The 23,811-nt window shown below is 41.2% G+C and overlaps 1 protein-coding gene across 1 annotated transcript; it reads left to right on the forward strand.

Annotated features, from left to right (window-relative positions):
- The first annotated feature begins 29 nt into the window (after nt 1–29).
- Nucleotides 30–23,811, forward strand: LOC311059883 (zinc finger CCHC domain-containing protein 24-like). Its single transcript, XM_084077987.1, has 4 exons — nt 30–809; nt 3,510–3,707; nt 21,876–22,040; nt 22,698–23,811. The coding sequence occupies exons 1-4, from the start codon at nt 579–581 to the stop codon at nt 22,809–22,811; spliced, it is 708 nt and encodes a 235-aa protein (XP_083934113.1). The 5' UTR covers nt 30–578; the 3' UTR covers nt 22,812–23,811.

Here is a 23,811-nt window from a genome sequence, read left to right on the forward strand (position 1 = left end):
GATTTTTTTGGGACTGGCACTAAAACATTCATTCTGCCCTGTCATGCTTTCCCTGCGCTCCCTCCGTGATCATCACAACCCAGGGACCACCGGGGGTCCTGTAGAGATCCTCCTGAAGCCAGTGCATTAAAAAAAAGGATCTACGATAATCCTACAGATCACAAGAAAGAAGTGGGAATGACCGAGTGGAATGAATCGACTCGGGTGATCCATTCAGAAATACAGCTGTTCTGAACGGCGCGGAGGCGCAGAGGAATTCTTTCTTTCTTTTCTTCCTGGGGACTAAAAACCTTTCTTTTTTAACAAGGCATTTGCCTAGATGGACATATTGATGCATTGTGTGTGCGTTTAAAAAAAAAAACGTAAAACTTTTTCTTAGCTGTGTATAGTTGACCAGCATTGATCTGAATTGTATTCATTTCATTGTTTTTATTAGTATTATTGTTAATTATTTTTTTAAATATTTTTTCTTGAAATGTAGGCCAAGCACTTTGGGATTTGCTACAAATATAAAGTGCGTTACAAATAAAACATATTATTATTATTATTATTCCACACAACAACAAAAAAGAGCCAATATGATGTCCGCTATAGACACTGGTGGTCCTAGGTCTGTGTACCAGCAGCCCCCCGCACAGCTGCTAAACTGGGTCTACATGTCCCTGCAGGACACCCAGACCAACGCTTTTGATGCCTTCAGAACCTCTTCTCCCTCTTCTTCTCCACCGGACCTGAGCCACGCCAAGCAGCGTCAAGCGGTGGAGCTGAGCTCCAACTATCTCAACAACTTCCTACAGCTGAGGAGTGAGGTAGAACTTGTTCTTACAGCTGAGGAGTGAGGTAGAATTGTCCTCTTACAGCTGAGGAGTGAGGTAGAATTGTCCTCTTACAGCTGAGGAGTGAGGAGAGAGGTAGAACCTGTCCTCTTACAGCTGAGGAGTGAGGTAGAACTTGTTCTTACAGCTGAGGAGTGAGGTAGAACTTGTGTGTTTGTTCCTCCTCAGTGGTCATTTAACTCAGAGAGTGTAAACTCTCACATTTACAAATGGATACACTAGGCTACCACAAGATTTAACTGTGTAGTAGTCTAGTGCCGTTTGATTGATTGATTGAATACTTTATTAGAAGTTTGCAGAAAAAAGCACATGAAAGTACAGTTGAATACAAGGTCAGCTAATAGGATTTAAAACCCAAGAAAGCCTATGGCTTGTTTCCATTGGGGTCCTTTGTACTCAATTCATGACAGACAGATATACACTACTATGCAGAACATCATAAAAACATCATAAAAACATCTTGAAAACAGTTTAAAAATAAGAAAAACAAAAAATATGTACAGTAAACAGTTCGAGGGGGGTGGGCTAGGCTTTGACTTTTAAAGGGTCCAGTTTCAAATTGCAGCCACCTGTAGTGTATGTACTCTTTCAGGGCGGTTTTGAAGGAGAGTAGGGTTTTACACTCCTTCACTGCTTTTGGTAGGGCATTCCACATTTTTGTGGCATTGCAGGAGAACAAATTCAACCCCTTGTTTGTGCCAAATCTGGGTTGGACGTGATCAGTGGAGCTCCTCCCTCTGGTGTTGTGATCGTGGACTTCATTTACGTTTTTGAAGTACTTTGACGGGTACATGGGTGTCTTAACGTTGTGGTGTATCTTGTAGACCAGGCCCATTGCAAGTTGCTGTACTTTGTCCTCAACCCTGAGCCATCCGACCCTAGCAAAATGAGCAGGGGTTAGATGAGTTGTGGGTTCAAGGCCAAGAAGTAGCCTTAACAGTTTGTTTTGGGATGTCTGGAGCCTTGTTTTTAAGGCCTAAATGCACCTGGTTATTGTGTACAGCCGACTGATATGACTTCCAATAAGGCTTTCCTGTGGATATTATTATTAATTAATTATTAATACATGTTCATCACACGTTTCATACTGCAGGTTATTTTTTGCTGCCCCATAGGTCAGCTAAAACCTCACCTGCATACCTCCATTGGAGTCGCACTGCGGTGACAGAGTGGAGCCTAGCAGCATATGAATATGTTTTTTGTATACCCTGTATGCTGCCTGTGTGTGTATTCAGACTGTTACCGGTGTCAGTATGCAGCTGAGGGAGGTATGGCAGGTTGAGAGAGAGGCCTCCTCTAAGCAAGGTTTTAAATAGATGAATGTAAAAGAGTTCACCCAGGTCGCCCTCCTCCTCTCTTTGGTCAGAGGAGTATGCATGGGTTCCCTGAAGGGGTTGGTGGTGCCATACCTGCAAGGAGAGGACTGAGATATATAGGCTGCTACAGCATTGGTTCTCAAAGGGGTCCTTGGGGGGGTTCCAGGGGGTCCCCAGCTAAATGTGTTAATATGACATTACAATAATTTTAACCTTTTATACTTTGGCTATTTGAAAGTAGCAGATATACAAGCTCATAGCGCGGGACCGAGTGCCGCGCTATGAGCTTGTATATCTGCTATTTTGTAGATCTGCTATTTTTGAATATGTTAGAAAATTTGTGCAAACCTTTGAATGGATATATTGTTTAAGCAAACATTTGTAACTCAAATCTTTGCTTCTGGGGGTCCCTGGAACAAAATATTTGAGATGGGGGTCCACGGCCAAATACATATCATTTTGGGGGTCCTTGACATGAAAAGGTTTGAGAACCACTGGGCTACAGTATTCATTATATGCCTTCAATACAAATACAAGTTTACAAACAGCAGCAAAATGACAAATAAATCATTTCACTTCAATTACTGAGTTTACAGAAGCATTAGTTGGCGGAGGCATTTTTGCAATCCAGAGTTGTATGGTTGTCTGAACTCTTTCATCTGTGCCTGGTGTTTAGTTGGTGTTTAGTTGACGGCTGGTGTTTAGTTGTACGGTTTATTAACCAAGGGAAACACATTACACGATGACAGTTTAGCAGACTGATGTCTAAGACAAAACATCACCCACTGCAACGGACATCACTCTGTTATCCAATGCCAATACAATTCGTTTCCTGTGATGACTTGCCACTGTCTGTGTAAGCCTGGTTTTTCACGCTTTCTCACTGGTACCACAGAACCCATGTCCTCAAGAGAAACAATGGAGCCGATTGTTATCATCCCAAACTCCCAACAGGACCAGTTGAGGGAAAAAAAAAAAAAAACGCATGACAAGGGCATTTTGTTCTGTTAAGGAAATGGACACTATAAGCATATAGAGTAAATGTGGCGCATCTGCGGAAATGAAATAATGTCTACTACTGTCCTCTGTATGGAGGAGACGGACTTGCACATAACAGAAACAATCAGTGTGATGGACTGATAGGGAAATGGCCTAGTAGTCAAAAAATGCTCTTTCATGCAATGTTGCGGTTGTTGTGGTCCCACGTTTCTGCAGAAATATACAGGGGCATGCTGGGATGTGTCCTCAGTTTTCTTATTTTCTTCTGAAATTAGACTTGTATAATTCAAGACACTTTCACAGCGTTTTGTTATCAGTGATATATTATTCACACCACCTCTCTTCCTTTCTTTGACAGGCCTTGAACAATTTCTACAAGGGGTCCTCGCCATACGGGTCCCTCAACAATATTGTGGAGGGCCTGAGCTCGTTGACGGACCATTTCTCCGACCTCTCCCTATCCCCCGAGACACGCAAGTCCAGCAAAAGGCCTCCACCCAACTACCTGTGCCACCTCTGTTTCAACAAAGGCCACTACATCAAAGACTGCCCTCAGGTGAGATGTTGCACGATATGGTTTCTGACGCTTTATATGTCTCCTTCTTCTGGCATAGGTACAGTCAGGCGGAGACTGGGGGAGGGGGAGGGGGGTGGACACAGAGACAGTGGCTTACTTTGAAACAGGTGTGTCATGTATCATGTGAACTGTATATCAAGTTAATTGTCAATGTCTTGAAGAACTAGTGTTGCCTTCTAAAAGGATTGAAAGACATTTACAACTTCCCTCTCACTAGGTTTAGGTTTTGCTCATCAGTGTTTCATTTGAATGTATTGAACATAATCACATTTACCAATCTCAAATCAGAATCTGATGTTGGCAGGCTTCTGTCAGAATGTTAAAGTGATTCGACAGCACATTATTGTATATGCACATATTTGAGTTAGTTGTACCAACCACAGGCTGGTAATGAAGAGCAGATGCTAGATTGGATCTGTTAGCCAGCCTTAATGAAAGACGATAGGCTTTTCTGTGGACCTAAGCAAAAGCTCCACTCAAAACGGGGGCCTGAAATATTACCACAACTTTTAGTGCACCTGGAGTTGCCTATTGATCATTTTCAAAAGGAAATACCTGACATTTGTCAGATGTAATGAAAATGGATCAAATGATTGATGGGCAGGATGTAAGAGGTATGCAGTGTTAGAAAAACTACACATTGAAGTCCTTTTCAACTCAAAAAGGTATTTAAAAAAGGTAAAAATTCTATATGCACTGTTGAAGTGTGATGGTTTCATTTTGTGAGCCAAACGGCTCACAAAAAGAGTACCTTCTTTTTCCCTCCATACATTTTCAAAGAATATATTCTGAGAATATTAAATTGTCATTTCACAACATGCTAATATGATCACAACAAAAGTACCAATAACTTTAGTGTATGCCTTAGAAAGGCTATTTTAGCTTTCCCACCTTGATGATGGTCATCTTCCATATCAAATAAGTAAAAGAAATCTTAAGTCTACTTTAGATTTCTTCGTTCCGTGTCCTTTAATGGTGAAAAAACATTTAGATATTGAAAGTGATAATTATTGTCCCATTACTTCAGTGCAGCCCTGTTACTTACCAAAGATGATAGATATGGGCGGATATGCCACCATCATTGACTCCCATTGTACTGGAACAGGACACAGCACCCTCCTCCACCAGAATGACCACGGGTCACAAACAGACCTGAACACATGGCAGTGAATGAAGCTAAATGCTAGACAATTGTCATCACTCTTGATTTTAAATATGAGCAACTGGGCTATTACAGTAGTTCTAACATGATCTGCTGATGTACATGAACACATAATTATACTACGGGGACAGTCTGTGGTTGTGATCCTCAACATGATGATATCCTTTTCTTTTCCTTCTTTTTTAGGGGGGTTTTAATACCCCTTTCTTCAAAGAATATGTACAGTTTTCAAGAGAGAAGGTTTATGCATGAATGGTAGACCAAAGGTAGAATGACTCATTGAGCTCTAAGTATTAATTTGCTATGATATGTACTGTATACCACTTTTCATCTTCTTGTATCATTTTTCATGGTGGCAGCCTAGGGAAACAGTTTGTGCTCCATTTCCAAGGGAGTGTTGCTACAACATGGTGCCTTCTGTTGATAGAAGAGAACCACTAATTGTATAAATCAATGTGTTTACATTGATTTATACAAAAAAGGTGACTGTTAGTGAAAGTACACAGCAAAATCCTCAGTTTTAATTTAACTCAGAGAGTTAAGGTGCTTGATTTTCAAAAACAAAAGTGTTAAATAACTCTATAACTCGATAACTGGGGTCTCCCTGTCTACAACTCTTTAGTAAACAGAAAATGCGTTGTCAGCTCGAGATACCAATGTTATCCAATCAGTGGACAGAACTAAAATTGGAAGTGATGACACAAGAAAATGAGTGGAAAAAAATTAAAGTGGAACACTATAAATGTTAAGCTGATGAATGTGTACTCTCTCCTAATTGTATGATGTTTTAAAAAATTGTTTATTAAAGAGAGAGACTGGAGAGACTGTGATACCCCTGTTATTGAACAAACACTCCATAGCAATGATTACTCTCTGAATATAGAGCTTTAACCTTTTCACAAAAACTTTTTTTTAACCCAAACATATCACTTACTACCTTTAACTTAACACGGATGATTTTTTTTTGTGTACACACCAGTCTGTGGAATGCCCGTAACAGGCCTCCATAGCTGACTGGATTGGATTGGAGCAGCGAGGGATAGGAATCAGAGAATGTCATGGCTCAGTAAGAATGGAGAAGAAACACACAGGAAGTGGGTGCACAGGGTCTCCTCTCCGCTTTCACAACCTCTCAGCCAGACAGCCAGCCCGAGTCACTGAACTCTGAAAGTCTCTTTGATAAGGCAAGCTAGGCAACGTAGTGGGAATCTATGGCAGTTGTTCTCACACATTTGTGTCAGGGACCCCCACATAAAAAAAAATACTTTTATTGCAATTAATTCATATTACATTTCATGTTACAATTTGTGATTTTGCAATTTACATTTAAAAAAATAGGAATTTAAAAAATCCCCAAAAGTTAGCACATCCCAAATTTCAAATCAATGGAGAACAAAGTACTCACATTTCCACTTTTTTATTGGCACACACCAATAAACGAACGCTTACACGTTTCGGCTATGAGCCTTCATCTTGCAAATGTTTTGGTTTTCTTTTTTTCTTTTCATATACACCCAGTGTTACAAACTAAATTAAAATACAGTAAACAAAAACATGATTGATTCGTATATTATGTCCACACACAGACCCACATCTGAATAGATTTTGTGCCAGGGACCCCCATAAGAGACGATTGTGTAATAAGAGAAATAGACCATGTCTTTCAATGTTGTGTTTCAACTGAAAGGACCCTACCAGTGGTCTGGCATTGACCACCATACGTGCTATATTTGACATTACTGCAAACCATTTTACAAAGCATCCTGTGGTTTGTTTGATTGTGGAGGAGTCACTGGATTCCATTCATTTCAGTATGGTATGAAAGGCAACTTGAACCTCGTTCCCACTTGCTTGAAATGCCTGCCATCTTATGGGATATTTAATTTTGGCATGATGTGGCTAATGAATGCTGGTATATTTGGTACCGGCAATATTGTGTCTAGTATGAACATTACATGTCAATATTATTGTGGCAAAAATAATAGCGAACAGTATTATCGCGATTATCAAAATATGCACAAAACTGCAATGCGATGCGAGAGTGCGGTCTAGCCAACACCAACTCGGGACTCCTGAATACTGCTCTACAGTGTTGTTAGCTAAGCTGTCGCGCCGCACTGCATCTTCGTAGGTAGTGCGCTTCTTGCCTTTCCTGGCTTTGCCCTGGGTTTGCTCCCATAGTATCAGTTTGCTTGCCACTAGTTCCGGGGTGCCTGACGCAGTGCCCTGCCAGCCTCATCCTTCTCTCTCTGACTTTGTCTGTGACCCGTGGTACAGTAGGTCCCCGTAGACGTAGAGGACCACATTTCTGATGTGGCCCGTCAGACTTGTGTATACTCCATCCAGGGCCCTTTCCTGTTGTGCTGTGAGGGTCCATGTCTCAGCCCCCATACAGCAATACTGACTCCACTGTAGCAACGAACAGCCGCCTCTTGAGGTCTTCTCCCATGTCTGATTTCCACACTCTCCTCATCCCAGCTTACGACGCGTTTCGAGCTTGTAGATTTTGGCTATTTTTGGCGAATCGATTTGTGTACAATGAAATACGAGCGCACCAAATGTGCTCTTTACAGGCCTGTCAAGTGTAGAGGGTTTTAAGTGGTACTGAATTTGCAGCTCAACAAAAACTAATTCATCTTGGTGTATCATGGAGGACAATTTCACGAATAAATAAAAATCTCTGCGATGTGATTATAACGCCCGAGACCTGAACCCTGGTTTCACACTTGGAAAGCCAACATCTTAACCGCTAGACCAAAGGGCATTTGCTTATATAGCATGGGGGGGATATTAGACTTTTAGGTCATCAGGCTGAGGTTGTGAACCACTCTGCTACTCTCACCCCCTTTTGACCTCCTGCCACGGGGGAAACCTGATCCGGGTCATGGCACCAATGTGACGCCCGGGGTTCGAACCCGGGTCTCCCTCGTGGAAAGCCAACATCTTAACCGCTAAACCAAAGGAAATTCCCTATCGCTTGGGGGAGATATTAGACTTATAGGCCATCAGGCTGAGGTTGTTGTGAGCCACTCTGCTACATGAACACTGAAGTGTGAACACAGAGCGTCACTATACCAGTACCATGACAGACGTCATGTCAGTGTTTACACAAGACACATTCTATGAATAAAGTGTTGTTCTATCAACAAAAGGCTTCATATACAGTAAATCATGTTGGCATGACCCACCCACTGTATGTACTGCTATTACACAGATCTTCGTTGTTTGTTTAAATCACCCTCAGACCTGCTTTGACATAATCTGTCTTTATGATTTAGCTGTTTCTGGTGACAGACACAGTGGACAAAGTGTGTGCCATCTCTAGCCATTAATGAATTGCCATCTGGTTGTCACTCAGACAAACTTTCTTCAAAACTTCCCACTATAGGGATGGGACGATAATCGTTATTATCGTTTATTGTGATAAAAAAACATTCACAATAATTGTAACACAGAGATATTAACTTAACGCTAGGATGAATTAGCTGTTGAGCTGCAACTTCAGTACCACTTAAACCCTCAATACTTGATAAAACAGACCTGTGAGGAGAACATTTGGTGCGCTCTTGGGGTGCACCCCGAAACAACAGGTTGAGAATTGATTGCATGAAACAATCACATGTGCACCCAGTCTCAATGTTGGTAAACAAATAATTGGTCTATATTTTAATGATAATATAACATGAATATAAAATATATAAATATGTTTTTTTTAGAAAGGCATGGTATTTATTCTTTAAAACCTTGAAAAATGTGCTTTCTTTTGTGATAACGATAAATAAGAACTTAAAGTACACTACGTTAATTGAGTGCAATTGATCCAAGCTGGAACACTCATCGATTATCGTTAAAATAAACATGCCTATCAGCTGCTGTGTTAAGTGGTCAGATGGGGTGGGGACCTCTGCACTAGTCAACATCCTGTTGACAGGCCAGCATAGTCAAGAATTGGCACCTTTCAGCGAGGGTGAGACGTCCAAAGGATTACTCTGAGATATTTACGATTCTCTTTCACAGCCCCGCCCCTTTAAATGTGCAAAATCTGGAAGCCATCTCTGCTGGCTTGATGTTCTCCCCTTGCTCTGTTGTAGGAAGATGATGTCAGACTTTTATCATGTGTTGCTGAGCTTCGAACCCAAAGCGGTGATTAAAGAGCCGCCCCGCACGACAAAGAACTCCCCAGTTGAAGCTCGCCCGGCCGAGTATCTTGTAGCTAATGAACAAGCTGCTTATTGTGCCTGTCGGGTGGAATCTGTGGCATTCGTAGTGTGTTCAAGTCAACTGTAATGTGTACAGTATAGATTGCTTACTGTTGCCTTCTGTTAACGGTTGGATAACACACACAAAGAAAAAAGTCATACCACAGACACAAGAGAAAGAAAAAAGGGCATGAAGTGGATATCTAAAATGACAATATCAACCTCTTCAATCAGTCCTCAAGCTGTTTATGTGTGACCTGATGGCTGTTTATTATATTTACCCAATCATTCTGCATATTGTAATAAACATGTCACCGGGCCAGCCTGTCACACCCCTGCCCCCAAGGTCGTAACATTCCAGTGACCCTTTACCAATTAAGCCGCTGAACCCTGTGACTGTAATAGTGAATACACAAGTGACAATGTGCTGACAGTAAATGGCTGCGTGATGGGAAGGGCTTGGGCTAAATAAGGAGTGCATTGTTTCTGCAGAGAGGGGCTGGCGAACCAAAGGTCAGGAAGTCAGGCAGGCTGTATTGTTGGGCTGTGCGGACGCTGGCCGCAGTCATGCAGTCATCCTCTGTCTGTCTGTCTGTCTGTCTGTCTGTCTGTCTCACCGTGTCTCTGCGGACCGTCCCTCTGCCAGAGAGCACAACTGGTCCCTCCTTCAAAGGGGCAGTGGTCAGATACACAGGAGAGATGTCCGGACCCAGAACATGGTGTTTTGGGAGTCACGAGCACAGCTGAGGCGCACCGTGTCATTATTTGGGGTTTAATAATGTTTGAATGGAGGGTAAGATGACAGGTTTGATGAATGACTTCAGAGAGAGAATCCTTTGGCGATAGCAAAGGGGCAGAGAGAGAGAGAGAGGGCCTAGTCCGCTGCTTTGAAGTTTGAAGTCCTCTCGTTTCTCACCAGTTCACTTGTTACGTTTTCAGTCTCTGTTTGAAAGCCTGTGAAATCTATTTGAAAACGGTGAAATTGGTTGGAGAAGAGAAGAGAATTAAGAGCCTTGAAAACCCCTCCCAAAAGAAGCTTTCTTTGTTGTTTGCAGTGGTGGAAGAAGAACTCAGATATTTTACTTAAGTAAAAGTACAAATACCACACTATAAAAATACAAGCTCACAACGTGTCGCATCGACAAAGATTATTAATTTAGCAAGATACACATTCTCCATTGGAGCCACTAGAGGCGAAGTAGTACACAAATCCTACAAATGGTCTCCTAAGTAGTCGTGGTTGTCTTCTCCCCCGACCAATTTTAGTATGAAAATCTTGTACATATTGTGTGTCTTGTGACGATTGGGTCCAATATTTAGTTCAGTAACCATGGAGCTAAAGAATGGTTCAGAAGCTGTGTTCCCCTTCACTCTTCCATTGGAATCAATAGACTCCAAGCTGCTTCCTGTCTCCTAAAAAGGCGTCCACCTACGTCATGCAGAAACGGGAAGTAAACCGGAGAATGCGACTCTTGCTATTTCCCTCTTGGGCATCGTGACGTGTTGTGAGCTTGTAGATCTGCTATTTTGTAGATCTGCTATTCAAATGGCCTATGTATGAAATAGGGCTAAAGTGGTTAATGTATGTTCAATAATATAATAATTTATATCCGCAAAGTAAATAGTAACTAAAGTTTTCAAATAATTGTAGTGGTAAAAGTACAATATTTGCCTCTGAGATGTAGTCGAGTAGAAGTAAAAGTATTGAAAATTGGAAATACTCCGGTAAAGTAAAAGGACTTCAAAATTGTACTTAAGTACAGTACTTGAGTAAATGTGCTTAGTTATTTTACACCACTGCACCACTGGTTGTTTGCCATTGTTTGCCATTCAGACTAAAGATCCACATACTACTTATGTTGAGCAATGGATATCAATGTTGTTATAGCATTGGAGAATGTGCTGCATCTCTATAGTCATGTAGAAGAGAGCGATACACCTCACAGCTGAACGTGCGACTGGTGAATCTCAACACTGGCTGAAAGAGATTGCTTTGGTCCCTTTGTGTTTGCTGTTGATAAAGCATGTTATCTCTGTCCTGAGCATGCTTTCTGTTGCTCTTGGCCCCGGAGTCTGCTGAGGATGGAGCAGGAGGATGAACAAGATAGAGGAAACACTGGAATGTGGGCTAGATAGCAGTGGTGGAAAGTAACTAAGTACATTTACTCAAGTACTATACTTGAGTAAAATTTTGACTTGATTTTTTACTTTACTTGTGTATTTCCATTTTTTTTATACCTTATACTTCTACTCCATTACATATCAGGCAAATATTTTACTTTCTACTCCACACAATTATTTGACAGCTTTAGCTTCTAGTTACTTTGCAGATTTAGATTATTAAGACAAAACATACATTAACCAACTAAGCCCTATTTTGTAGGGCTCACAACGCGCCGCTCTGCAGCTCTGCTAGATCTGCTAGATCTGCTATTTTCAAAAGACTTGTATACATTTTGAAGACTTTTTGCATAACAACTACTTTTACTTTTGGTACTTTAAGTACAATTTGATGCTTACTTTTGTACTTTTACTCAAGTAAAATGTGAATACAGAACTTTTACATGCAACAGAGTATTTGTGGTATTGGCACTTTTACTCAAGTAAAAAAATGGGAGCACTTCTTCCACCACTGGTAGATAGACTCTGTCTGATAATCAGTGACTGTCATGCCGTTAGAGATCTAAACTACTGCACACACTGCAAGGAAAGGCAAGTTAAAGGGGCCCAGGCTTCAAAGTGTTTCTCTGTTGCTGTGTTCACATGGATGTCCTGTGTTGTTGTTTGACCTATAATAGCAACTATACGTTTCAGTGGGAGCGGGACACATTTCACATCTTTGCTGTTATTACGATGGGACATTTGGTTATTATTATATGCAGCATCACTAATCGCCCCATTGACCAGGACATGAGAGAAGAAAAGGAAAGGCAAATAAGTGAAATGAGCCAATTTTATATCTTCTGTTATTTTAGTTTTTAGTTTTAATTCGATACTTGGCAAAGCAACCAATTTATCAGTCAAACCAGCCACATCAAATGATACTCGGCTACTAGCTTTACGTCCATTATCTTCTCTCCTCATGCAGTTATTCTGATAAAGGCCCCTCCCTGCCTTCACTAATACCATGTTTTTAACCTTGGTAAAGCAAGGAAAGTTCCACTTTGTCTGTGGAAAGTTATCCATTTCTAAAGTGTGTGTCTGTGGAAGAGAATGACAGCATGAGGCGTAACCTGTCCGCCTCGCTCGGTATTTTACACTTTGGCGATTCAAAAATAGCAGATCTACAGGCTCTTAGCGTGGCACCAAGTGCCGCGCTACGAGCCTGTAGATCTGCTATTTTTGAAAAATTGTGAAAATATAAGTTTTTTAAAGAAATTGTTGTGATTTAGAAGACATTTGTAGAATCGGCTTCAGGTCTCAAAGGGTTAAACTACATGAGCAAGATCAAGTCGGTTATTGGTTCTGAATGTCGGTTTCGACACACCTTCGGTTAATTGCCCTTGCCCAGCCCTCTTTTGAAATAAAGCTGGTAATATGTATGTTGCCGTTACATTTCTTGTTTGTCTGGCAGCGCACCTGCCCCCCGTCAGTCAACCTAATATGTGAAACGTAACGCCGCTGTACAGCTGTATAAGTCGTCAACTTGACGACCTGCATGCGCTCGCTCAGGTTCTGGGGCACGCCGTGTATCTTATGGCCATCACCATCGATTCTATGTGATAGACGATCCTCGTTCCATAAAGGCAACACTATGTCTGAAACAGATGTTAAGAAGTGTGGCATCTCTGGAACTGTGTGTGTGTGTGTGTGTGTGTGTGTGTGTGTGTGTGTGTGTGTGTGTGTGTGTGTGTTTGTGAGGGCCAAATGTCCCCACAAGTATAGCAGAATTTGAGAAACAGACATTGCAAGGACCATTTGCCTGGTCCTCACACAATAAAAACTGAGTGTTGTTTTATGGTTTTGATTTATTGCTTTTATTACTTAGTTTGTTGTGTGATGCTCACACCCAAAATAGCAGACCTACAAGCTCACAGCGTGTCACAATTCAATGCGTTGTGAGCTTGTAGATCTGCTATTTTGAGTGTGGACACTGGCATGCAGTTCAATTCAGACGTATAGGCCTTTTTTTTACCCTAGCCCTAAAGTTTAGGGCTAGGGTAAAAAAAAAGTGAAAAGTGGTACAAATTGCAAATTAGAGGGGTTGTCATTATGTCAACATCCTGCAGTGTTGTTTTTGAATTATAAACACACATTCTGCAAACCATTCTGAAATTCAAGCCATGCCTTGTTTAAGTCAGAGTTACAAATTAAGGACTTGTGGAAAACATGAAGAGTGATGCAAACAAACATAGAAGCAATCATCTTGTCTTTGTTTATGTTTGAGGGGTGGGGTGGGGGGAGGTTAATCCTTGTTAGTTTTGATGATGTGGTAAGAGTTAGAGAAAAAGGGCCTAAGAATAGATTACAGTTTCATATAGTACACATCATTGTTTGATATCTCCATGTTTCCATTATGTGAACCACTTAAACCCTCTATGCTTAGTCAAACGGACCTGCGTTTGTTGCTCTGTACTCGGTCCCAATGGTGTGCTCTTGTTTCCTTCAACACCAAATCTCTTCGCCAGAAGAAGCAGATCTACAAGCTCGATCGGTAGCTTGTAGATCGGCCATTTCCGGCGAATGTTCACCCCGAATAGGGGCCACCGCTATGGTTCAGGTTTAACCACTTGAACCGCGATACTTTGGGGAAACAGGGAAATGCCATTGTGTTAAACAGGACATAAGATTGCTTCCATTGGCTAAGCATGGGGAGCGTCTCTCATTTCCTAGTCCATTTCCCCGTTCAGCGGTTTGTTCATCATTTCATCTCTTCTTTAGTGGTATGCAGTGGTGCAAATTAACTTTACTCAAGTACTTTCTGGGGTAGTTTGTTCAATCAATTACTCACCACATGAAGCCTTGAATTCATATTCAATATGAATTTAATATCCCAATGTTTGATTAATTGAAGTAAATAGGAGACCAAGGAAGGCAAAACTATATCATACCCGTCGGGGGATATGAGCACCCAAAGTATGTGCAGTTTGGGTTATGCGCTCTGCACAGACAGTAGCCTACATCAGGGAGAAAAAGTGACTTAGTACTTGGTACCTGCAGCAGTTCCAACACACACACACACACACACACACACACACACACACACACGTGTGTCATGGTCCGCGTGTTTCACGGATGTGGCAACACGGTTGCTTGTTTCACGCACATGATTTGGCAACGTGGGAGCCAGCGAACACACCCCCCCCCTATTTTTGAATAGTCAAAGTATAAGATAATGGTTAAAGTGTTTAAAATCTAAAATGACAGATGCTTTCCCGGTCTTTAATGGGTTAAGTAAATAACCAGAGTACAGTATGAACAATTCAAGCTGCAGAGGAAGGGGATTTTTTGGGTTGTTGCTGGTGGGTGGGTGTGGACATTTCTGCATTCAAACTTATGTGCAATGCAGGAATGCCGTGTGCAGCGTTTATGGCAGTGAGAGAGCAGCTGTGCATATGAACAAAACCCAGGGCACGTCTGTGTAGTTATTCTGCAGCATGTAATCTTTATCACGCTTGGCCTCACCCAATACATAATATGTCCCCGTGCTGTCTTAATCTATACAACAGTTACTGTACCTCGGGCTGCAGTACTAGTCCCTATATGCAACTCCAGCACAGGCAGGTTTAACAGAGTTATATAAAGTTATTAAATGGACAGTTTGGTATTATTTTCCCTACCAAACCCTGAGTTGTATCTGAAGACATGGTGGAGGGTGCATTTAGTCTAGTTTAGCCAAATTCTTGGAAGTCTATCAGATGCAGAACCTATTCAATCCGGGAAAGAATGCATCTGTGTCATTTTAGATTTCTTTGGCCATTCGAAAATAGCAGATCTACAAGCTCATAGCGCGGCACCGAGTGCCGCACTACGAGCTTGTAGATCTACTATTTTTTGAAAATGTGTGCAAATCTTTGAATATATATATAAATATTTTTTTTATAAAAAAAAAAAATCTAAATATTTTGTAGAATCGGAACCTCAGGTCTTAATGGGTTAAAGTTGTATATCTGACCTATTTTCCTTGTTCTTTCTTTCTTTCTTTCTGTCTCTATTCTTCTTTCCTTTCCTGAAATCTACCAATGATGGGAGCTTCTACGAACAAATAATTCCACCCAGTTCCTTACACCTGTAAACCTGTGATGTGACAGTATAAAGTTGAAGTTGAGTTGAGTTTTAAATATTTTGAATGCCCAATTTAGGGCCGCCAGGTTGAAAGTTGTAAAAACGTACACTTGAAAAAAGGAGACAATTGAAAAGAAGAAGGAAACAGACACTAGTGCCTATATCTCTGTGGATGGATGTCAGTCTGGGCATTTTGTCTCAGTGTTTTCCTTTCAGTAACAGCTGGGCTCTGCTTGTGTGACGTCGAGGGTCCTGTCCAAATGAAACACCATGGGCCAGGAGGGAGAGAGGAGAGGGCTTTGGGTTTGTTAGTGCAGAGTAATTGACCGCACGGTATCCAATGGGTTTGCTGTTCTCATGGTCTTCAGGATGGATTGATGTCCCGTGGGGAGTGGGGAAGAGAGGGGAAGGCGAATAGACAGGGAGAGAGAGTGAAAGAGAGAGATAGAGTGTGTGTGTGTGTGTGTGTGTGTGTGTGTGTGTGTGTGTGTGTGTGTGTGTGTGTGTGTGTGTGTGTGTGTGTGTGTGTGTGTGTGTGTGTGTGTGTGTGTGTGTGTGTGTGTGTGTGTGTGTGTGTCATTTACCAATCACGAAAAGACTTAGGTTGGGTTTAGGATTAAACATTTTAGGTGTAGGGGTTGGGTTAGAGTTTTTTTTTGCTATTTTTCTGCTTCTTATGATGGCGTCCTAAAAGGTTGATGTCCTCAGTAGTATACAAACGTGTGTGTGTGTGTGTGTGTGTGTGTGTGTGTGTGTGTGTGTGTGTGTGTGTGTGTGTGTGTGTGTGTGTGTGTGTGTGTGTGTGTGTGTGAGAGAGGGGTGGGGGGGGTGGGTTGGCTTCCAGGCTTTGGAGAACCCCATTGTTGCTCCTGATGGTTTCCAGATGATGGCAGAGGGAGGTGGCTAGCCTCCCGGGCCCCTCACACACACACCAGGAACACAAGGATCCAGACCCAAAAGATCCTGGCACTAGAATATGTTTTTTTTTACCTTGCCCCACAAGGAGGTCTCATTTGACCCGCAGAGTGTCTTTGTGATATAGAGGATGTGTGTGGAGGGACTACCTGGAAATGCACTTGATGATGGAACACGTGTTTTCATAAATTCAACAAAGTGCAAGACGTAAAAGTACATCTTGATCTTAATCCGTTTCACATATGTTGCGGTTTCTACAAACAAAGATCTGTGATAGAAGATGGAATGAAAAAAGAATATGCTCAAGGGGGGTGAAAGAACATATGGCCCCATGCTTCTCTTTTGTACTCGGCAGCAAGTCATGAAATAATTAATTCAAACAACAGGCTTCTCCAATAACGTTTACATACTATTAAAAACAGATCCTCTCTCTCTGGGATGATGATGGAACAACGTAACGTCCAGTAAAAAGAGTTGCGCAAAAGCTTCACAAGGCATTGCTGTCAGGCAGAGAAACCTCATAACTTCTATATTTCAACTTTGTTGTTTGTTTTTTTCGTAAATGAATTCCCTACTTTTGTCATACAAGGGTGTCACACAAAGCTTGTGAAAATAGCCGATCTACAAGCTCACGACTCTTCTCATCACGTTGTGAGATTGTAGATGCTGCTATTTTCACTATTTTATGATAATAAAAAATAATAAAAATGGAACAGTTTTGGACATTTAAGGTTTCCACCCAAACAGCGACAAAGGGCCAGGGTCATTTTATTCACAGGAATCGTCCCCCACCCCGTTCTCATCCAGGTCCATTCGTCCACACAATGCCTGTGTCATCTTGTGACAACGTCCATGTGTCAAATGTCAAAGCAACATCTTTGTTGGGCCCGGTGGAAAGTGTGGCGTGTGCCATGCCCTTTGGTCACTGCTCCACAGGCTGGCTTGTTTTCCTTTGCTCTGTTGAGTGAAAGCTGTTTCCTCCTCCAGGAAAGAAGATGCACTCTGCCCATGATGTGGGCGTAGGGAGAGAGAGAGGAGTGGATCTCAAACATTTTCATGTCAAGGACCCCCCAAATTGACACTTATCAGCCTGCGGACCCCCCATAAGAGAAGATTTTTAAGGCTCTTATAGCAGTGATTCTCAACCATTTTAATTTCAAGGACCCCCTGTTTGACATGCGTTAGTTAGGCTACGGACTCCCATGTAATGGCATTTCTATCTCTGGGACCCCAATTGATATTGTACAATCAATGTTAATTTAACTCTGAGAGTGTACAAATGGAACCAAATGGACCTTACAGGTCCATTTGGTTCCATTTGTACACTCTCTGAGTTACAGACCCATAAGGGTCCATTTGGTTCCATTTGTACACTCTCTGAGTTACAGACCGATAAGGGTCCATTTGGTTCCTAACTATCCATCATTTAGCTGCAGGGGACCTCCCGGAACTCCCTCAAGGACCCCTGGGGGTCCCCGGACCCCACTTTAAGAACCACAGGCACCGGGAGAGTGCACTGTCAGATATCTTGTTGTGTGCCCCTGCCCACTATCCACCCAGAGCGCCTCACTGTGGCAGAAGCAGTACAACTACAGGCCACTAAATCACTCCAGTCTACACCACTAAGCCATATGGAGTACTCAGTGGTATAAGTCCATTTCAACCCCAGTTTGGTTTACATTCGACCTCATAACTGTGAGACTCTGAGTTACAGACCTGCAAGAGTCCATTTGGTTCCTAACTATTAATCATTTGCTGGGTAACGCCCCTGGAACCCCCCTCAAGGACTCCTGGGGGTCCCTGGACCCCACTTTGAGAGCCACTGGTGTAAGGAATCCTAGCGTCCCTAACCTGGGGCAAACACTCAATGAAACCGTTCACAACGCAATGCGACGCCACGCGTTGTGAACTTAAAGGGATAGTTCACCCCAAAAATGACCAAGGACCAAAGGACCTCTGGGCGACCCAGGTCAACTAAATATAGAGGATGGTTAAGAGTTGAGAGAAGTATTCAGTGTAAACACAGGAATTTGGAAGTGATGACACACAAAAATGAGCAGACAAATGTTGAACTGGAACACTAACATTTAAGCTGAGTCCTCTTTCCTGATTGGCTAAAATTGACAACCCACCTGAAAATGTATTTTCTGTTTTTTAAAGAGCTGTATAGACCCCTGTTACTGAACACACACTCTGTATAGCAATGCTTACCATCAGAACATAGAGCTTTGACTTTCTTAACAAAAAAACGTGTTGTTTTAACCCAATAACTACCTTTAACTCGTACTTCTAAATCGTACATACATAAGGTCTCACTATGATATCAAAACAAGACTCCCATCCAGTTCAATACAATCCTGGCTCGTCGCCCTAATTATGACATGCCCTACTTTTCAGCCCAAGTGCATTTAATTCGATCCAGCCTTGTTGGGGATGATTTTGTTTATGATTGGTTTAGGATTCTGTCATGTTATACAAGTGCAAGGGTTCATCTGGGTTTGATTTCCTTCTCCCCCCCCCCCCCCCCCCCCCGAGTTCTCTGGGTCCTGATTGGCTGGCCGGGGCCAGCTGGGAGGGGATGACAGAGAGCCTGAGGTATTTGTCCTGTTAGTTTGAGCGGGCCTCTCCCATTGGTTCCTCACACTGGCCCGGGCCTCCTTTGTGGTCTCTGGGGAGCACAGCTGGAGGGAGGGGAGCTCTCTCAATTCTAATGGGAAAGTTTTTTCTCTTATAAATAAATTAAACCAGGGATTCTCTAACTTTTTAATTTGACACATAGTTGTTATTGTTGTTGTTTGTGTGTTTGCAGTGGTGTAAAGTAACTAAGTACATTTACTCAAGCACTGTACTTAAGTACAATTTTGAGGTACTTTTACTTTACTGGAGTATTTCCAATTGTCTCTATACTTTTACTCCTACTACACTACATCTCAGAGGCAAATATTGTACTTTTACTCCACTACAATTATTTGAAAACTTTAGTGACTAGTGACTTTGCAGATTTAAATGATTACATTATGAATCATACATTAACCACTTTAGCCCTATTTTATACCTAGGCTATTTGAAAATAGCAGATCTACAAGCTCGCATCGCAACGTGTTGTGAGCTTGTAGATCTGCTATATCAGAGTTACAGAACCACAAGGGGTCCATTTGGAGTCCTGGTGGTCCCCAGACATGACTTTAAGAACCGGTGAATTAAACCCACTATTGCTACGCTATTCCAACACCCTTGCCCTACATAAGCCATTAAAGTTTTATTGGAAAAAGGAGACTGTGTGCATGCTGGTACAATGGATATTCCCATCTACACACCCGTGGTTGTTTTAAATAGTATATTAAAATATAATTTTAATATACAAATTTCCCAACGCGGAATATTCAAAGTACATTTGGCTGTTTTCCTAACTGATAAACCCTATACCAGCATCACATTTCCCACTCCAAAGTCTCCAGTGGTATAAAGCAACTAAGCACATTTAGCACAGGTAGCACAGGTGCTTTTACTGGAGTATTTCCAGTTTTCATTACTTTTACTTACTACTACACTACATCTCAGAGGCAAATATTGTACTTTTACTCCACTACAATTATTTTTAAAACTTTAGTTCCTAGTTACTTTTCAGATATAAATTATTATATTATAAAACAAACATTAACCACTTTAGCCTTATTTTACCTAGGCTATTTGAAAATAGCCGATCTACAAGCTCACAAGCTCACTTGTGAGCTTGTAGATCTGCTATTTTCAAACATTTTAGTACTTTTACTTTTGGTACTTTAAGTACATTTTGATGACAATGCTTTTGTGATTTTACTCAAGTAACATTTTACTTGCAACAGAGTATTTTTTCATATTGTGGTATTGCTACTTTTACTTAAGTAAAATATATGCGTACTTCTTCCACCGCTGATTAAAAAGTATAATGACAAATTTCCCAACACGGAATATTCCCAACATTCAAAGTACATTTGGCTGTTTTTCTTCATTCGGTGACAGAAACCCTATATCAGCGTCCCATTTCCCACTCCAAAGTCTTCCCTCTTGACTTGGCCACCAGCAAAGGCGGCCATCAGTTCCCCTTATAATCACGCCGTGCTTTGAGTTGGCTGCCGTCCAAAGAAAACCACGTATAGGTCAGTCTCCTACAGTACAAGGTGATGAGAAGCAAAAGCCAAACGTTTATTCAAAGCCTTTTGAGTTTTTACACGTTGAAAGTTGCCCCATATTATTACATCTGAACTAATGATATAGCCCTAGTTTGTTGACGGCTTGTAATGGATGAAATTAAGGTGGTAAACATTGTACTCATGTCATCACACATACTCATCATCACACAAAATAGCAGATCTACAAGCTCATAGCGCGGCACCGAGTGCCGCGCTATGAGCTTGTAGATCTGCTATTTTTGAAAAATCGTGAACATTTGTGCAAATCTTTGAATATATATATTTTTTTAATGCGAAAATTTGTAACTCAAATCTTTGCTTCTGGAAGTCCCTGGAACAAAACATTTTGAGATGGGGGTCCGCAGCCAAATACATATCTAAAAATGTTTTCTAAATCCTAACGGTATGTTGCTATATCAGTGGTGCTCCAACTTTTCCATGTCAAGGACCCTCAAAATGATATGTATTTGGCCACGGACCCCCATCTCAAAATAGGTTGTTCCAGGGACCCTCCCAGAAGCACAGATCGGAGTAAAAAATGTTCGCTTTAAGGCACATTTTCCACAAATTTTCAAAAAATAGCAGATCTACAAGCTCATAGCGCGGCACTCGGTGCCGTGCTATGAGCTTGTATATCTGCTATTTTTGTATAGCCAAAGAAATCTTTGACACAGAATGACACAGATGCGTCCCCGCCCGGTCTTAATGGAAAACGAAGCTGTGTTTATTGGGGATATCCATTGGGGAGAACCGAAACTCTGACGTTACGCACAGAGATAAGGAGGTGATAAAGGTTGTTGTTACCTGTGAGATGTGGCTATAAGGACACCACTGTGTGTGGTTTACTGACATTGAACCGACCGACTGAACCAAACAAATGGGACGCAGAGTGATTAGACATAAATGGTGCCATCTTATTATAATGAGCATTAGTGAGGACCAATTATAAGACGAAAGGTTGAAAATGTGTGAAGTGGCCTTTTAAGACGTATATTATACTTGCTATGCTATTTTCAAAAAGGTTTTTGTACTTTTTCTCAAATACATTTTTTATGCATGTTTTACTTGTAATAGAGTATTTCTATATTTTGGTATTGCTACTTTTATTTAAAGGGATAGTTTCTATCGATTAGTCACCCCATGGAGCGGTTCCGGTAGGAGACGCAAAGAGTCTCCTTTGTGTCTCCTACCGGAACCGCTGCCTACCGGTCCACTGGTCATCAAATTATTGGCTTAGGAATGTGACAAAAACATAAAAAATATCCATGAATTCAAGTCTCCATGGGGTGACTAATCCATAAAAATAAAAACAAAATTGGGTGAACTATCCCTTTAAGTAAAAAAAATGAAAAAAAGAAAAAAATCTGAGTAGTTCTTCCACCACCACTGGGTTGCACATCATGTCAACCAAGTACACCAAGTATGAATCAAGCGTTACTTTTGTTGTTTGAATTGAATTTGTTTTGTTCCACAGGCTCGACCAAAAGGTGAAGGTTTGACCCCCTATCAGGGAAAGAAGAGGTGCTTTGGAGAGTACAAATGTCCCAAGTGCAAGAGGAAGTGGATGAGTGGCAACTCCTGGGCCAACATGGGACAGGAATGTATAAAATGCCACATCAACGTTTACCCTCACAAACAGGTAATGATCCATAATCCAGTCATTCTAAAAGTTCCTATGCTCAAACTCATAATGTTGATAAAGTAAGTGCTGGCTCCTTAACTCATTAAGACCGGAGGCTGGACACATCTGTGTACCCGCTTAAACCATTGTTTCATATACATACTTAACTTTGGCTATTCAAAAATAGCAGATATACGAAAATGTGCAATCGCGACGCATTTGGAGCTTGTACATCTGCTATTTTCAAAAGATTTTTATACATTTGAAAACTTGAAACAGGACATTCTGCACAATGAGTACTTTTACTTTTGGTACTTTAAGTACATTTTGATGCCAACACTATTGTACTTTTACTCAAATACATTTTGAATTCCGGACTTTTACTTTCCTAAGCCAAAAAATAATAATTTGATGACCGGCGGAAAGACGCTAATGACTTCGGTAGGAGACTCAAAGTTGACACTTTGAGTCTCCTAGACTCCTACCGGAGCCGCCACCTCGGTCATCAAATTATTGTTTTAGGAATGCGACAAAAACAGAAAAAAACAAAAACAGTCTCCATGGGGTGTGTAATCGATAGAAAAAAAGTCATTTTGGGGGTGAACTATCCCTTTAAGTAAAACATGTGAGTACTTTTTCCACCACTGCTAACAATCTGTGATTTTTGCATTTCAGCGACCTCTGGAGAAACCCGACGGGCTGGATGTGTCAGACCAGAGCAAGGAGCATCCTCAACACCTGTGTGAAAAATGCAAAGTCCTTGGCTACTACTGCCGCCGTGTACAATAACACTACCTGCCTTATTATGCCCACAAACCTCCCCAAAAGCTTTACCAAGAAGGGATAACTAGTTCAGTCACTAAGAAGACTTGATAAGAAACTTTTATAGTACTGTATTTCATCTAACTGTTTATCCCCCATAATGTTTCTTGACTATATGACACAGTATTAGAAGTTCACTGTGGTGGCTTTTTTTTGTACAATACCTCAGCGGAGTCCAATAGTTTTGTTTGCTGCGGTCTTGTACATTTCTTACTTTCTTTTCTTTTTTTAAATGGACCCTTACAACTATGTAAATAGGTATTTTAAGTCTTAATATTGAACAGTGCATCATATCAACTGTGAATTAAGAAAATGTGGATCTGTTGGCATCTTTTCTCACGGGCAACCCGTTTGACCCCAAGAGTTTACTTTGGACTGAAATGTTCCGTTTCCACTTTGTATGTATATTACAGAAATAACTTTATGGAAAATAGACTTTGTGTACCATGATATTGTCTGTATAAAATATGCAACAGTTCTTTACTAAAAAGGGATAAATTGTGTATCTGTATTATGATCAGTGTTATAGATGGTACCATTTTATATATATTTGAAAAGCCATTATTGTTTTGATGATTATTATTACCGCATCATGTGAAGGACTCTATTAACCAAGTAGCAATTATATCTTTTAGGTTTCAAAGGTTTTAAGAAATCACAGCACCCTCTTCCCCTCCCAAGTGTGTGTGTATGTGGGGAGATTATATACCTACACCTAGTGCTAGAAAACACCAAAGTGCTCTTTTAAGACCTGGCAATAGTCCAATAGCCATGTTTACTGGAACAATACTGCACAACACAAAAAGATAATGGAAGGCTGGATGTGCATGCTTTCATCTTAACGTTTCTTTTTTTCGTTTTTTTTTTACAAAGTTCTGTCAAGTAAACTTCAGATAAAAGGGAAAATCGGACCTCTTGTTTGCGTTTAAACACCATTTTATGTGCCTTAAGTCTGAGTACCCCATGA

This window comes from Gymnoscopelus microlampas, assembly GCF_963454915.1.
Source record: "Gymnoscopelus microlampas genome assembly, chromosome: 14".
Lineage (NCBI taxonomy): Eukaryota > Metazoa > Chordata > Actinopteri > Myctophiformes > Myctophidae > Gymnoscopelus > Gymnoscopelus microlampas.

What these genes read in the sequence shown, in the direction of transcription:
- LOC311059883 (XM_084077987.1), top strand. Translation starts at nt 579, where the DNA reads ATGATGTCCGCTATAGACACTGGTGGTCCTAGGTCTGTGTACCAGCAG. An exon ending in TCCTACAGCTGAGGAGTGAG is followed by an intron (nt 810 to 3,509) that starts GTAGAACTTGTT and finishes TTTCTTTGACAG; the next exon opens with GCCTTGAACAATTTCTACAA. An exon ending in ACGTTTACCCTCACAAACAG is followed by an intron (nt 22,041 to 22,697) that starts GTAATGATCCAT and finishes TTTGCATTTCAG; the next exon opens with CGACCTCTGGAGAAACCCGA.